Below are 14,980 nucleotides of genomic sequence, written 5' to 3'. Positions count from 1 at the left end.
GTTAACAAAATAAAGAGGCAATGTGTGAACCTAAAGCAGATTATTTGTGTGAAAGAGACCCTGCCGGGCAATGCCATTTTTTCAACGATCTAAGCTATCTAGGGTCCGTACCAAGTTTCGATTGTAGCTTACAATGATCTTAACCAACATGGCGATTGTAGCCTAAGATTGCGATCTTAAGAACTTACAATAATTGTAGCGCTAAGATTGTTCTGTGCAAGTGGACCCTGAACTTTTTAGCTATGCTTGGTGTTTTGTGCAATGGGTTTTTACAGAGTATGGCAGCTCTGTGAGCTCGATGATATTGTTTGTTGTTTGTGAGTTATGGGTGTGGTTGCGGCTGATGGGGCAGTTTTAAGTGTTAGTATTTCGTTTGCAAGAAAAGCTGCACTGTGTGATGATGTGGTGTGGGTACAGGGTGGTTGGCAGGGGAGGGGTTGAAGGTAGTGGGCCTGGGCTTGGATATGTTGCTTGTGAGGCATGGGTTGGGAAGTAGGGGTGGTTGTGGTGAGTTGTGATTGTAGTTTTAAATACAATGTATATTACACTGCCAAAACCTGCTTCATAGTTCTACCACGTAGACAACATATGTCTATCATCAAGGGATGTCGAGAGAGAAGGACGAGCCCTTATCAACTACATAAAAAGGTTTATCTAAGATATATTCATTTATATGTAAAAGGATTTATTCTTAACATTCGTTAATGCTTCAGTGGTCTAGTCGTAGAGCGTCCGCCCGGAGAGCGGAAAGTCCGGAGTTCGATCCTCGGCCGCGTCATACCAAAATACGTTAAAATATGGCACTTGTTGTTGCCCTGTCATTCAGCATTATGGGGCTAAAACAAGGACTGGTCGGCGCTGTGTCAGTCATACTGTGTCTGTGTGGGGTATTCATGTTAAACTGCGGCATGGTATCTCAGTGAGCTAACACTATAAAATCGACATTACTCCGGACTAGTACAAGCAGCCACACACACGTACATGCACGTCGCTATATAAGTGCAATAATCGTGGACGCGACGTCAAATCCCATTTCATCTAAGCTCACTTAACGCACGTTCCCACAGTCGAATGATCGGTTGTTTAAATGTATTTTCAGTGGTGTCTGGTCATCGCAACCTCATATTTTGCTCATAGCATGATATTCATCTCACACACATAGCTGTATTATAACCTTAGCAACGTCAGCGGTACGTGGATTGGTTTGAAACAGCTGTCAACGTGCATGTTGACGGGGAATTAGCTCTTGGGGGAAAAAAGGCAAAAAATCGACATCACGTCCCGGAACGATTTATGCACAACATGCGAACAATAAACAACAATTGCACACTGAGCAGAATACCTGCTCTGACAACACAAACACAGCGATTTGCAGACCTTCCAGCTCAGGCATACATGATGTGAGCGGAGCTCCAGCTCAACCTCAGGACGTTTCCTACGAGCGGCACATCCTGCTCGAGGTCGTCCTCACACCCATGTTCGGATTCCAAGCTTGACTAACACCATATAATAGTAACACATATATAGTAATGAACAACAATGGACAGACAAAGAGACAATGACGTTGCTTTGGACATTGGACATATGGGCGTGATTAACCAACACAGTTCAGGGGATGATCAATTAAGGCAATAAATGCCATACTATAAAAAGCAGTAGCTAAAGGCAAGTGATATGGTAGTCAGAGTGACTGACAGTCAAAATGCAATGAAATGTTGGTGAGGATTAACAACGGGGATAAGTGTCTTATAAATAATGACAATTAAGTTATGGAGACATATACATGCCATGGCTACAGGGAAATTAGCCTTTGAGTCAAATGTACTTCAGACAATTGTACAGTCCGTTTGATTCCATCTGAGACCAATGAATTGCTCACTAACTCAAAATCTAATAATTGCAACAAAACCAAAATGTGCACAGCGACATGAATTGGACAGCGACAGACAGAAATTATGAGACAGGTTTCTGAAGCCGTGACAGTGCATTCGGAATCGGTGTCGCTGTTGTCCGAATCGCTTTCGCCGCTGTCCGAGTCTACCCTGATGGTCACTGGCTTGATTGTGGCATGGTCCAATCCACTATGATCCCAATATTGTCTCTCTATTTCATTCTCAACTTTCTCAACACACTTTTGCCACGTTTCCTGCGTGATGGTGTCTATTGATTGTTGAACCAGTTTCTGTACATCCCGCAGTTTGAATGTTGTATTTTGCCTGGCAACATCCGATTTAATGATACCCCAAATTAGTTCTATTGGGTTTAAATCGCAATGATAGGGCGGCAATCGCAAAACTGAATGGCCATGTTCTTTAAGATACTCGTCAACTTTATAGACAGGTGTGGTTTTATTAGACTTTATAATATCATACAGAACAGCTTTCGTTGCTTTTTGTGGATACGGTATTGCTTTGTGTGTCAACCATTCTATCATATCGCCCTTCCTTAGACGTTGGGGCTTTTGTGTTAGGTACCTGAACGCCATGATATGGAGCACTGTCCATGACAACCAGACTCTTGGGGGGCAATACCGGTACCAGTTGAGTTTTAACACATTCTGGGAATACCGCTCCGTTCATTTCGGTATGATAGTCTCGGTTGTCCTTGGATTTGGCCTTGAAGACTAGCAAACAGCCTGGTAGGAATCCCCGACTCTTGTAGCCAGCATGGAGCACAATAAGCCGCTCACCCTTGCCAAGTGGCAATTTCCTGCACAGAAATCAGAAGAGGAGCTAGGTAACCATTGTGTTCCTGTGGTATGGGAAGCGTTTACCCACGTTTCGTCCAAGTATACGGGCTCATAACCTTCGTAACGTTTTTCTCGTATTGTGCGTAAGAAATGGTTCCTTAGTCGAACAATATCAGACCTCTTGCATAATGCATGTCTATTTTCGGAGCCTACTTTTTTGTAACGGAAACCAAATTGGTGTAGCAATTTCCATAACGGATATTTTGTGATGGTCAAAGAATGATTTGTCTCCATATATGTTTTTAGAGTACGGAGAGATAAACAGATATTTTGTTTATACAGAGTCTTAATGGCGTTCTTAACCATCTCTTGTTGAAATGAATCGACTTTAAAACATCGCTTGTGTTTTGAGATGGTCCCCTCAGGTGTGTCACTGCAGGTTGAATCAGTACACTTTTTTAACATAGTTTTTAAATTCCCTTCTGTTATCCCATCTGCACGTGTAGTTCGTAAACGATACTTTTTCAAAGCATATTGTGGTATACCTCTTTCACATTCTTTTTTTAAAAAAACTGAAGACGTTGCAAATAATTGACTTCGCTTCGAGTGATGTTCTCATTGTTTCAGGTATAGCAATCACGCATCTATGGTTTGCTCAGCAAGCCTTACGTCACTTTCGCACATGAAACTCGCCCACCTGGCTATGAGCGACTGGTCCTCCCTGGTATGGGATGGCGAAAAATGTCAACAATATGATGATCGTTTGTTAAACAATTTTCTTATTCGGGTGTCCAAAATTATGAGACAAACCATCAGAGTTGGTCTGTCCAATTCATGTCGCTGTGCACATTTTGGTTTTGTTGCAATTATTAGATTGTGAGTTAGTGAGCAATTCATCGGTCTCAAATGTACCTTGGACCGTATTTGTGCAACAGTCTACATTTTGTAATCTCTACGTAGATAATACCTCCATCTACGTAGATGGTAGTTTTGGACTAATACGTTTCCATACATAACTAAGTGAATATGTAGGGAAAGTAGTATTTGGTGTTGCTTATTGACTAGACCCCGCCTCAGCATCATATCGCCCCTGTGATGGCAGTAAGTACGTGTAACTAGTGAGTTACGTTGGTGCAATGACTAGTTCTTACTCTACATTGGCCGTAGCATCAATACATGCGACAAAACTCCTCACTAGCCCAAGAAACATCTACTAAACACGTCTAAGGTCTGTGTCATTTCTTTTCCCCATTACCCTTACACGCAAATATTGTCCAAAGCAGCGTTAAACACAACGCACAACCACTCCTTCTTTTGCGAAGGCGCAACACCTCATAGGTACATAGGTCAGTACAACATCTCATAGGTCAAGAATATAACAATAATACTGCTAGGTATTAGTTAAAGTTATTGAAATATTTAATAATTTACTTCTTTTGGAAAGCTTGGGGTTTAATTACTCTAATCCAATCGAACACTTGCTTGTGAGCAAATACTGTATCAAACACTGCCTCATGAGAGCAATATGCGGTTTCGATTCATATTGTTGCAGTAGCACGCTGAAAAAATGTATCTGCTTCAAATATCACAAAATCATGCATTATCAAAACGAATCATAGCATGTTGTCTTTACAACATCTATATGGAGGGTACCATCACTCAGAAATGTTATTGGTGAATTAGAATTCGGTGGCCAATGGGCCGGGGTAACAAGTCTTTCTACATTGAGGCCAATCTTCATCGAGATGACCACATCCATATCCTATGCCCATACACATAGCTGGTTAAATTTCAGGGTTATTTAGGATTTATTATGTTAATACATTCAAAACAGGGCGTTAAAATTCCACATCATTCCCAGCATGCATAAATATGAAATATTATTTGGTTCATCAATTAAGCATATGTAAAGTTTCTCTTATTTAAATTTGCAATTGAGGAAAGATCTTTTGTCCCATGAAAATATTTTTCCAGTTTCCAGAAAGCCATTTTTTGTATTCTTTTGTTTTTATCCTTCACTGTATGTACAAAAGGACCAGCTACTACATCAATAAATATACGACTGACCAATATATGACAGAAACGTTCACTGTTGAATACGTGTGGAAAATACAGATAATGAGTGTTAAATGTGCAGTTCACGTGTATGTCGCATTTCAAAACCTCATTTCCTGTCAATACAGAGACATTTCAGGAGCGTCACTACCAGAATGGCCATGTGGTCCCCGAGATGTCAATGAATGCGATTCGGTCCTTCAAGTACTGAAAACAGTCTCCTTACGCAAGTGACGTGGTTGAAATGTAAGTCTACCTACGCAATCACCACATGTTGCTCACTGTCGACTGGTTGTGAAGTCGGTGTAACGGTATATACTGTATATTTCATTTGGAAATTTCAGGGTGAGTGTCATTTTAGCAAGACATAAGAGTGCAGAATTTATCATATGAAGGTTTCGAATGGTAATACTTAGGTATAAGACTATTTCTCAGATCTGAGTAAAATTGACATTCAATGCAGAAATGATACTCAGTTTCAATTACACGGACTACACAAAATGGACATAAGCGTTCATCTCTAGAAAGACCAATTTTTCTACCTTCTTTAGCATTAGGTTATGGCTAGAACAACGGAAAGAACTAAGAGCAAATTGATATACTCTAAGAGGTATTGATGTTAAATATCTTTCTAATACAATGCATGGTTTAATTTGTGAACTCATTGTAAGTTTGAAAAATGTTTTTATTTTACTTAACCAAGTTTGCTGATTTATATCTATACATATTTGCTTAAAACAAACAATAAACTTATTTTCATTTGGAACATCTTGATTACACCAGACAGAACCAAAATCATATGATGATAATAATTATTTAAATGAAAAGCCCAACATTCAATACCTTTATCCGCCAAGGACACTTGATAATCATAAACATGTTTCAAAATAGGATTATCAGTTTGAAATAACAATCTAATAACAAATAATTTTCATATATTGGTTTACTTTAAGTGAATAACGACCTATCTCCCTCCTTGCAACAATATTAGGTGTACTCCGTCTTAAATATAAAAGCTGTTTACAGAAATTGTCATGGACTGTATTAATATCAGGTGAAGGATGAACCCCCCAGACTTAACTGCCATACAACAAGATTGGTAGTAGCTTGACATCAAATAAATGAGTCAAACCATGTAAAGGTAACTTATGAAAATCAATACTGTTTGTTTTTAGTGACTGCAAAACTTTATTGGCCTGGAGTGTTAAAGTGTTCTGTGTATTAAACCATGAACCAGAGCTTGAAAGATGTACACTTAAATAGTTATACACTGAAACAATTTCAAACGGACATGTATTTAGAGAAAGAAATTCATATATCTTTAATCGACCGTCTTTGCGAAAGACAATTACCTTGCTCTTGACATTATTTATTTGCAGCTGTCATTTATAACAATATTGGGAAAGATTATTTAATCTCCTTTGAAGACCAATAACTGTACTATCTATTACTACAATGTCATCTGCAAAAAGCAGCATAAATAACTGTAGAGTACCTATACTAATACACCATTGCTTATCTTGTTGCAAAAAACCTACAGTGTCATTTATAAAGAATGAAATAAAAATGGTGACATCTGGCAACCCTGTCTAACTCCAAATGAACAGTCAAAGAATTTAGTAAATCCAGAATTCAGAGATACGCATGTTTTCACATTTTCATTCATATTTCTAAGTAATCTAAAACAGAACCTTTAATGTTATCAGTCCAAAGTTTGTACATCAGAGCATTATGTGACACAGAGTCAAAAGCTGCTTTTAAATCAATAAAGGCACAGTATAGTCTACCTTTATACAATCTTAAATATTTATCAATAATATTTTGAAGTATAAATATATTATCCACAGTTTGAAACCCCTTTCTAAAACCTGCTTGTTCAGGGATAATAACACTTCCATCAGTTGCCCAATTGGTGAGTCTAGTACATATAATTTTACAAAAGATTTTACCAGATATTTCTAAAAGAGTAAAAGATCTGTAAATTACTAGGGTCATTTACATTACCCTTTTTTATGCAAAGGAAGAATGAACCTAATGTCCACTCCTCTGGATAAGTACCAGTCAATAAGATTTTATTAAACAAGGATAACAGCATTTCAAAACACATGGGAGGGGCATATTTAAAATATTCAATGGGTACACCACTAAACCCTGGGGCTTTTCTATTTGGCATATCATTAACAGCTTTAAATATTTCATCTAAAGTTATTCAACTATCTAACCCATTGTCATCTACAGAAGAGTTAATCAACTCTTCACTAATAGATTCTACAAAATGTTGAACATCTGTATAAACTGTTTCTCACATTCAGCAAAAGTAGTGCCTTGGAACAAATGATTGAAATACAATAACCAAAAATCAGGTGAAATTTAATTACTTTTAAATGACCTTTTTTTAAAAAAAAGAAGACCAGAACTGTCAACTATTATGCGTTGATAAAGCATTGTTAATATCTGTTATATAACACTGAAACACAGATGTCGATTTCTGTTTGCATAGGCTTCTGTACGGACCTCCACGAGTCAATGTACCGTTGTCGGTTGTTGTCACTACTAGAATCATGATATGCTCGGAGAAGACGGCGAGCGGTTGCACGTGCGTCCCAACATTCTTGACCAAACCAGTTATGCCCCATCCTTGTGCGTTTTCGAATTTCTCTTGGTGTTTTTTTGTACAAAAGTCTGCACAACATTCAATAAAATTTTGAAATGTTGAAAAGGCATTTTGATTGTCATCATTGGATATTCACGAATTGAAAGTCCTAACAAGGTTTTCTGGTAAACAATCCCAGTTTTGACGGTAACGGTTAGCTTGTGATTCATCCCAAACGTATCTAAGTTGAGGTGGTATTTCTGCCTGTGGAGTGTCAACGTGACCCCGTGTCCATTTCAAAGAGTAGGTGCGAACTTGCAACTCGACTGTAAAGTACTTCAAAATTTGTGATGAGGTTAAAGGTTTTTTCAAGGCACAAAACGTAGTCCACTAACGCCGTTGCATAATCTTAGACCTGTTAGTTTACACATATCAATTAGGGAACGTCCACGCTAATTTATCCTCTTGTTTTGAAAAACTCGTGGAAGTTTGATATCCTCAATATATCCCACATCTTCATCAATTGACAAATATGTGGTATCGTCATCAACAATGTAATCACAAAAGGAGCCATCACCTGTCCGCGCATTTAAATCGCCCTGAACAATGATGTCACAATCCTGATCTGCCTTTTTAAACTTGGCAACGTCAGCTATTAGTATTTCAAAAAACGATTCGTCTGCATGCTTACTCGATCCTTCGGGTGAATAGTAAACAGTTGCATGGTAAACATTTCTATGATCTGAAATGTCCATTTCTAAACAAAATATATTACAAGAGTCACCTTTAAGGAGATTACAAAAGTTTACAATAGATTTCTTTTTGTAAACTTGGCTTCCACCAAAGTTTCTAATAGCACCGTGTGTTGTAGCACGTATTGAACTAAAACCTGTATAATCCTGAATGTCCACACAGTCATTATCACACTATGTTTCCACAAATGAAATTAGATCATATTTGTTGATAAAATTAATAAAGTCGGATTTCTGTAAATGCTTACTGAAACCTTCAATGTTCCATGAAATACATTTGACGAAGGGGATAATATTTACGTTGTTAGGACCTTGGCCACACCTTTATTCTTTAACTTTTTTGAGAATGTTTTTACGAGCTTAGTTGTGTTGGATACATCGTCCCATGTATACATTTCGTTGTCAATAATCAGTCTATCAGATCTCAACACAGAGAAACTTCTATTTTCATGAGCTTCATCCATGAGGTCTTTCAATTTGGCCCTATATTCTCTCACTTCCTTCTGCAACCCCAATCTTAGTTCCCTTAAGTTTTCCTAATGATTTCAGCACTGCAGACTTACAGTCTTTGGACTTCACAAGAATGGGTCTTGCGCCTAGTGATTTACTCGGTAGTCTCTTCACACTGTCAATCCCGACGTCATCGTCTTTTTTCATCGTCCTTTCAATGATGTTAGTAATCGTATTTTCAATATCCGACGGTTTTTCTTCAGAAGTCTCACTTACATTGAAAAACAGCAGGATGTTCCTCCGACTGCTTGCTTCGAGAAAATCAATCCTTTCTGTCAGTTATGTAACATTTTTCTGTATCTGTTCACTGTCGTCTGCTAGTGAAGATAATTCACGTTCCATTTTCCCTATTCTCGTAGACAGCATACTGAAATTCTCATTCATTTCACTTTAAATTTCACGCATTTCTTTCAAAAGTTCGTTAGGACTCAACACGCCACCAGGAGTCACTTGTCTTTTAGGAGGTCCTGGTTTTTTTCTCGACACCGTTACTTATCAGAATGAAAAGCAACGAAAAGAAGAACACACCCCATAGCCCGGTCCCCGAGCCGGCCGGAACGTGCAGCACGTGTTTGAACAAGGTTGACTGGAAACAGCCGACTCTGGATCTATAAAGTTCATTATCACATCACATCATGTTTACTGGCTTAAAGTATGATAAGGGTTAGAACATATATTTTGATATTTGCGATTTAAACTTTGTATTTTACCAGTTTCAACGGAGGTCATGTGTTGCACGTCTGAACCCGGCACTCGCTAGGTGGCGCCCCCTCTTTCAGGGTGAGTTGTATTGAACAGAAAATTAGCCTGGAACTCGAATAATTAGCAATTCAGATTGTAAACATCATGTTTAAAAATCGAGTCTTGCTATATCAATTATGTTGTACAATGCTCCGTATATTGTCCTCAACCCAAAATGTACAAATCAACTTATAGAAATTAGTGATCATCACTCCAGCAAATCCTCAACTTGATGTTTTGCTACTAGACAATTGCAACGCCCACCTCTGGCAAGGGAAGTAATTCATCATAGCTGAGCTAGGTAATGTGCAACCACCAGGGTTACCTGCAACTCCTCGTTTACTCCCCGGGGCGGTCGGGTAGCCTAGTGGTTAAAGCGTTCGCTCGTTACGCCGAAGACCCGGGTTCGATTCCCGACATGGGTACAATGTGTAAAGCCCATTTCTGGTGTCCCCCGCCGTGATATTGCTGGAATATTGCTAAAAGCGGCGTAAAATCAAATTCACTCACTCACGTTTACTCCCCAAGGTCTGGCCACACAATGAAGGATGATCACGCCACCCGATCGGCTCTCCACGCCATCGTTGTCGTGGTCTTCGTCTCTGCAGCGGTGTTCGGTGCAGCGTTTCAGCAAGGTGTACCAGGTAGCAACAGTAGCCACAACACAACACTTCCAGTTCCACATGACCAGTTTACAGTTATGATCGCAGAATTATGCAGAATCCTGTTTGTATCTAGCAAAGGCAGTATTACTAACAACAAGCCTCCATTTTCCCTAACGCTGTGATATACCTGGGAAACGTAAACAGTCTTGAATAGGACTTAGATTTGAAAGTAATTGCCAAAGCAGTATATTACATGAAAAATAATAAGAATCCTGGAATTGACGGCTTTTACTATTGAATCTTAAAGTTCTCTGTTGGGGTGAGGTGTGGTCTGGGACTATGGGTTTTTAGATATATTAAGGAAACTTACAAAAAAGACCAGCTTACTTTGTCCCTGAAGAGAGGCGTCATTATACCCATCCCCAAACCTAATAAAGACAAAAAAGACTTTAAACTGGCTCCCAATAACTATTTTGAATTCTTTATATAAAGTTATCAGTACTTGCATAACGAACAGGCTTAAAATTACTTCTGATATTCTTGTTCATGAAAATCAAACTGGTTTTATTCCTAGGACAATTATTAGTGAAAATAGGCGACTTTTATATGATTCGATGTTTGAAACAAGAAAAATATTGTTATTTCTACTTGTAGATTTCGAAAAGGTATTCGACACTGTCTCTAAACAGTTTATTCTCTCAGTAATTAGGAAATATAGAATACTAAACGAGCTCCTGTGTATGTCTTGGACCATTTACAAACATCCTGAAGGACATATTCAGGGCTGAGAAATACATAGCAATGGATAATAATAGCATTCCCAATTTCAACAATAGGTGGCAAGCACTGATGAACAGATTATAATGTCTGAGTATATATCTGGTATAAAACAACATTCTATCATGCTGTAATTTAACATCTATTGCACTAGATCGTATAAGATGGTGTCTACAATGTACAGTATCACATGCCATGCTTGTTCTGTATATGTAACATATTGCTGGAATGAATAAACAAAGTGAAAATAACCTGTAACATAACTGTAACAGACCTAAGGTTAAAAATCAGACATGATCACTCGATGAACTTTTCTTTACGTTATGTCAGAGTATTCGCTGTGAACATTTAACACATGAAGATCCGGGTCAGAATAGGTCTTCAGTAACCCATGCTTGCCGTAAAAGGCAAATAGGTGGATAGGATCGGTGACTTGGTTGATGCATGTCATCGTATCCCAATTGCATGTATCGATACTCATGATGTCAGTTAATGGATTGTCTTGTCCAGACTCGATTATTTACAAACCGTCGTTAAACAACAAACAAACAATAAACAAAAAAACAATTGCATAGTTGTGAGTTCCCTTATAGGTGTGCAAACTTTGCCGTCTGTGCGGACGGGCATCACCTACGTGTGCTGTTCATGCATGATGTGTAATTTCATTGTTACTAAATGATGAGTTGCAATGCCACGTTTTTATATTGTAAATGTACCCCTGAACGAAAGTCACGTTCAAATAATTTTTCCCTTATTCTTTGTCTGTAGTTTGCATAATAGTTACTGAATACACAAACTGTTCCAATCACAACTCGGACAAAACACAGATACACATACTATGAAATGAAATATATACATTTATTAATTACTAACAGTGAATAATATATCATTCTGCATAAATAGAACACAATAATAACTTAAAAATACTGATCTTGTCTCTTCCAAGAAGCGCGTATGGTGTGAGTGGGAGGTACAGTGAAGTCTACAGAGGACTTAAGACGTTGGATACAGGTTTTAAAGCTAGCCAATCAAGAAAACACATGGGCTTCAATTGCAACTTTGATTGATCACCAAACTTCAAGATTACCACGAGCAGAACTTAAGAAAAGACTTTACTAATGATGCTTAGGTAACAACCACTCGAACATTTACGCAGCCTGAATGAGAAATAAAGTTGGTGTAGGTTCATCAATGGATGATTGCTTCATAAATCTGAAATAAATGCAATAAATAAGTTTCTGCATTATCTAAAATATACATAATAACAGTATTTACAACATACTGAAGTAAAACAACTAATCAATAAATCCAGAAAATACTATCTTCCACAATATCACACTGTCAGGGAGAAAGCGGCAATACTTGGTGTACTTGTGCCCAATCCCCTTGTCTTTATGGACGATAAATTATGTTTAATATAAGACTGTTGACAACCTTTCTCGGTTATAGGCTTATTCCTGGCACCCTTCCAACCTGAAATGTTCCGGACTGAGTTGACGCAGGGAACGTGGTCAGCGTACATCTTCATCGCTGTCTTTGCCTGGCAAGCTTTGTGGATCCTCTATTCTCTAACCCTCCACTGCAGGAAGGGTCCTAACGGTTCACACATCGACCACCCTTACCTCTTCTCCACTCTTTTCCTCCTAGTCTACATACTGGGGCTTCTCCTCTACATCAGCTGGCTCTTCCTCCTGGATAGAGAAGCTTTAGAGTTGGCCTTTATTGTTATTTTGGGGTCCACTGTTTGTTTTGCTATTTGCATTGGAAGGGCCCACCTGCAACTCTACAGATCCAGGTTTGATCTGGCGAAACAAGGCAGGCGATATGATGATGTCCTGTTCCGATTGTTTGTAAGCAATGGAGTGTCTGCGATGTTTACATGGAGTCTCAGTCATGCAGTTAACTCGCTGAGTAAAGTTATTGCTTTCAGGTCCGTTTCACCTCTTGGTCCTAGCACCGCCTCGACAATTGCATTTAGTATTATGATACTGACAGTTGTCGTCCTCAGTATGATTGACGTTGCTTGTAATGAGCTGTACACCCGTTATACCTTTGGGTCAGCTATCACAAGAATAATTATATACAGTGCCATCACCGACAACAATTTCGGTATTACAAAGGTAAACACTATCATGTTTATTCTAATTCTCGGGATAACAATGGGAATTGTAGCAATTAAGATCGCACTCATATTACTGAGGTACAAGAGTGACCCTGTATTCCCATCCGAGAAATATGTCCTCGAGAAGGATACATCCTTGTGTGAGATTTAAACTTTTGAGACATACATCACTTCGGGCTTTCCTCCCACATAAAGCTGACACGCTGTGATATAAGTGGAATACTGTTAAAAGCGGTGTTAAACCCAACTCACTCACCATCTGGTCCTACAGGAAAACGATTTTAAAATAGTTCCTTTCATGAATGTATACATCCAGCGTGCTTGCAGGATACGTCCGGCCATTTCGGACAATACATGAAATAAGGAAAATACAACAAAGCCTTTTTTAGCCAGCAGAAACCGAATAAAAATTACTCATGCTGAAACACTACATACCGCCACGATTGGTCAAGCATTTGTTCATACGGAATGGCATGGTCCAAACTAATCTTCCAATGACAAATTAAGAGAGTCCTGTCAACTCCTCTTGCAGAAGGTGATGCTGTTAATGTTCCGCTGCTGGAGGTACTCAGTTATTTGCGCCTTGTACAGAGCCGATTGTTAACATTTTGTAACTGCAGAAACCTGTTCCAAATTCCAAGAAAAGAACTAACGTGTTGCCTTGGATAATAAAAATTCACAATACCAATTGCTCAGAGCAATTGGACGATTTTCTCTTAAGTGTCAAAATCAAGAATGACAACCTAACCGGGTGCACGGAGGTGCATGGTCCATGTGTAATTTTATGATTTAGTTCCAAACCGTCCTTTGGTAGTCGTTTTTCAAAGCCGATCTTTCTTCTGACGACCGATCATGAAATTTATATCTCAACATTCCCGACTTTTTGAAGGAGTATATGTTTAGCATTCTAGGTTACACACAACCAAATGTTTTCCCATGGACTTCTATAGTAACGTTATGATTTTTTTTTAAATAACTAAGCATTCAACAGCTATTACCTGTACGTGTGTGCACAGTTTGGCCTTAGAGCAGCAATAAAAAAAATAAAAATGACTAGCTTAGCCAGCTCCTTTTCCGAGTACCGGAAGCTAAACACACCACCCCCAGTTTCGCACCAAATGTCACCTACTTGAAAATAGCTGTGGTCACATTCAGCATAAGTCATCATGTTGAAAAAGACAGTACTAAATATAGAAAAACATGGTCAGTTTTAATAACTGGATGGATGTACATTTGAAAGACATAAAAATCTTACAGAATATCCTCCAATCACAGCCTGCAGATATCTCTCGATCTGCACTGAAGGCTCCCTACGAAAACCGCACTCTCCAAACTGGTACTGATTTGGTGTAGTAGAACCTGTAGACAAATCAGAATATATTTGCACTTGTCAAATCTGTGATTTATATGTTGTATATATATGTAGCTTCTCAGAAAAAAAATGGAAATTGGATTAAGCTTCACTACTTGTTCCTATCCAGCATGTCTATATGGCACCAGAATACATAGTTTTGATGCACAGAAAGAGTTGTGAGAGTTTAATGATGTACACTTCATCAATGTTTTACAAAAGGCATTTCTGTATTAATAAAGAAGATTTTACCTTCATGCACTGACCATGGAAGTTCATTTATATTTCATAAAAGATGGTGGTCAGGGGTCAATTCTATAAATGATTGAGGCTGCATAGATCATATCACCCTAAAATATTTTTTCGACTAAAAAAATTGAACAAATCTTTAAACCTCAAAACCAGTTACAATACATATTTAAAATTGAGTAGTGGTCTGTTGTTTGCCTTCCTTTGCTGACATCATCAGAACATAGCAGAGTCTGCTACATTCATGGAATATGGTTTTGACACTCATGACATGATGCGATTGATATTGTTTGAGATTGCTCGAACTTACACCATCCATTGTTTATATAATTAAACACTCAAATGGCTGTCAGCATTTGGTAAATCATCTATGGAGGGGCTATCACAAATGTTTGTGCTTTCATATACTCCAAAAATCAAAAGTATAATCCTCTATGATATAGGCTGATGACATAAGTACACATGGAAAGGAATCAGAAAAAAAATCTCAAAATTGGACAGAGAGCATGGAATTCAGGCCAACAATAAGCAAGGGA

At 38.4% G+C, this 14,980-nt stretch overlaps 1 protein-coding gene across 1 annotated transcript; it reads left to right on the top strand.

Moving 5' to 3' along the window:
* The first annotated feature begins 9,881 nt into the window (after positions 1-9,881).
* On the top strand, positions 9,882-12,995 carry LOC139465505 (uncharacterized). The gene is made up of 2 exons (XM_071247226.1): positions 9,882-9,984; positions 12,172-12,995. The coding sequence occupies exons 1-2, from the start codon at positions 9,882-9,884 to the stop codon at positions 12,993-12,995; spliced, it is 927 nt and encodes a 308-aa protein (XP_071103327.1).
* The last annotated feature ends 1,985 nt before the right edge of the window (positions 12,996-14,980 follow it).

This window comes from Haliotis cracherodii, unplaced genomic scaffold (assembly GCF_022045235.1).
Source record: "Haliotis cracherodii isolate W230 unplaced genomic scaffold, xgHalCrac1.p SCAF_18, whole genome shotgun sequence".
In the NCBI taxonomy this organism is placed as follows: Eukaryota; Metazoa; Mollusca; class Gastropoda; order Lepetellida; family Haliotidae; genus Haliotis; species Haliotis cracherodii.
This window is presented reverse-complemented; position numbering and strand designations above follow the sequence as displayed.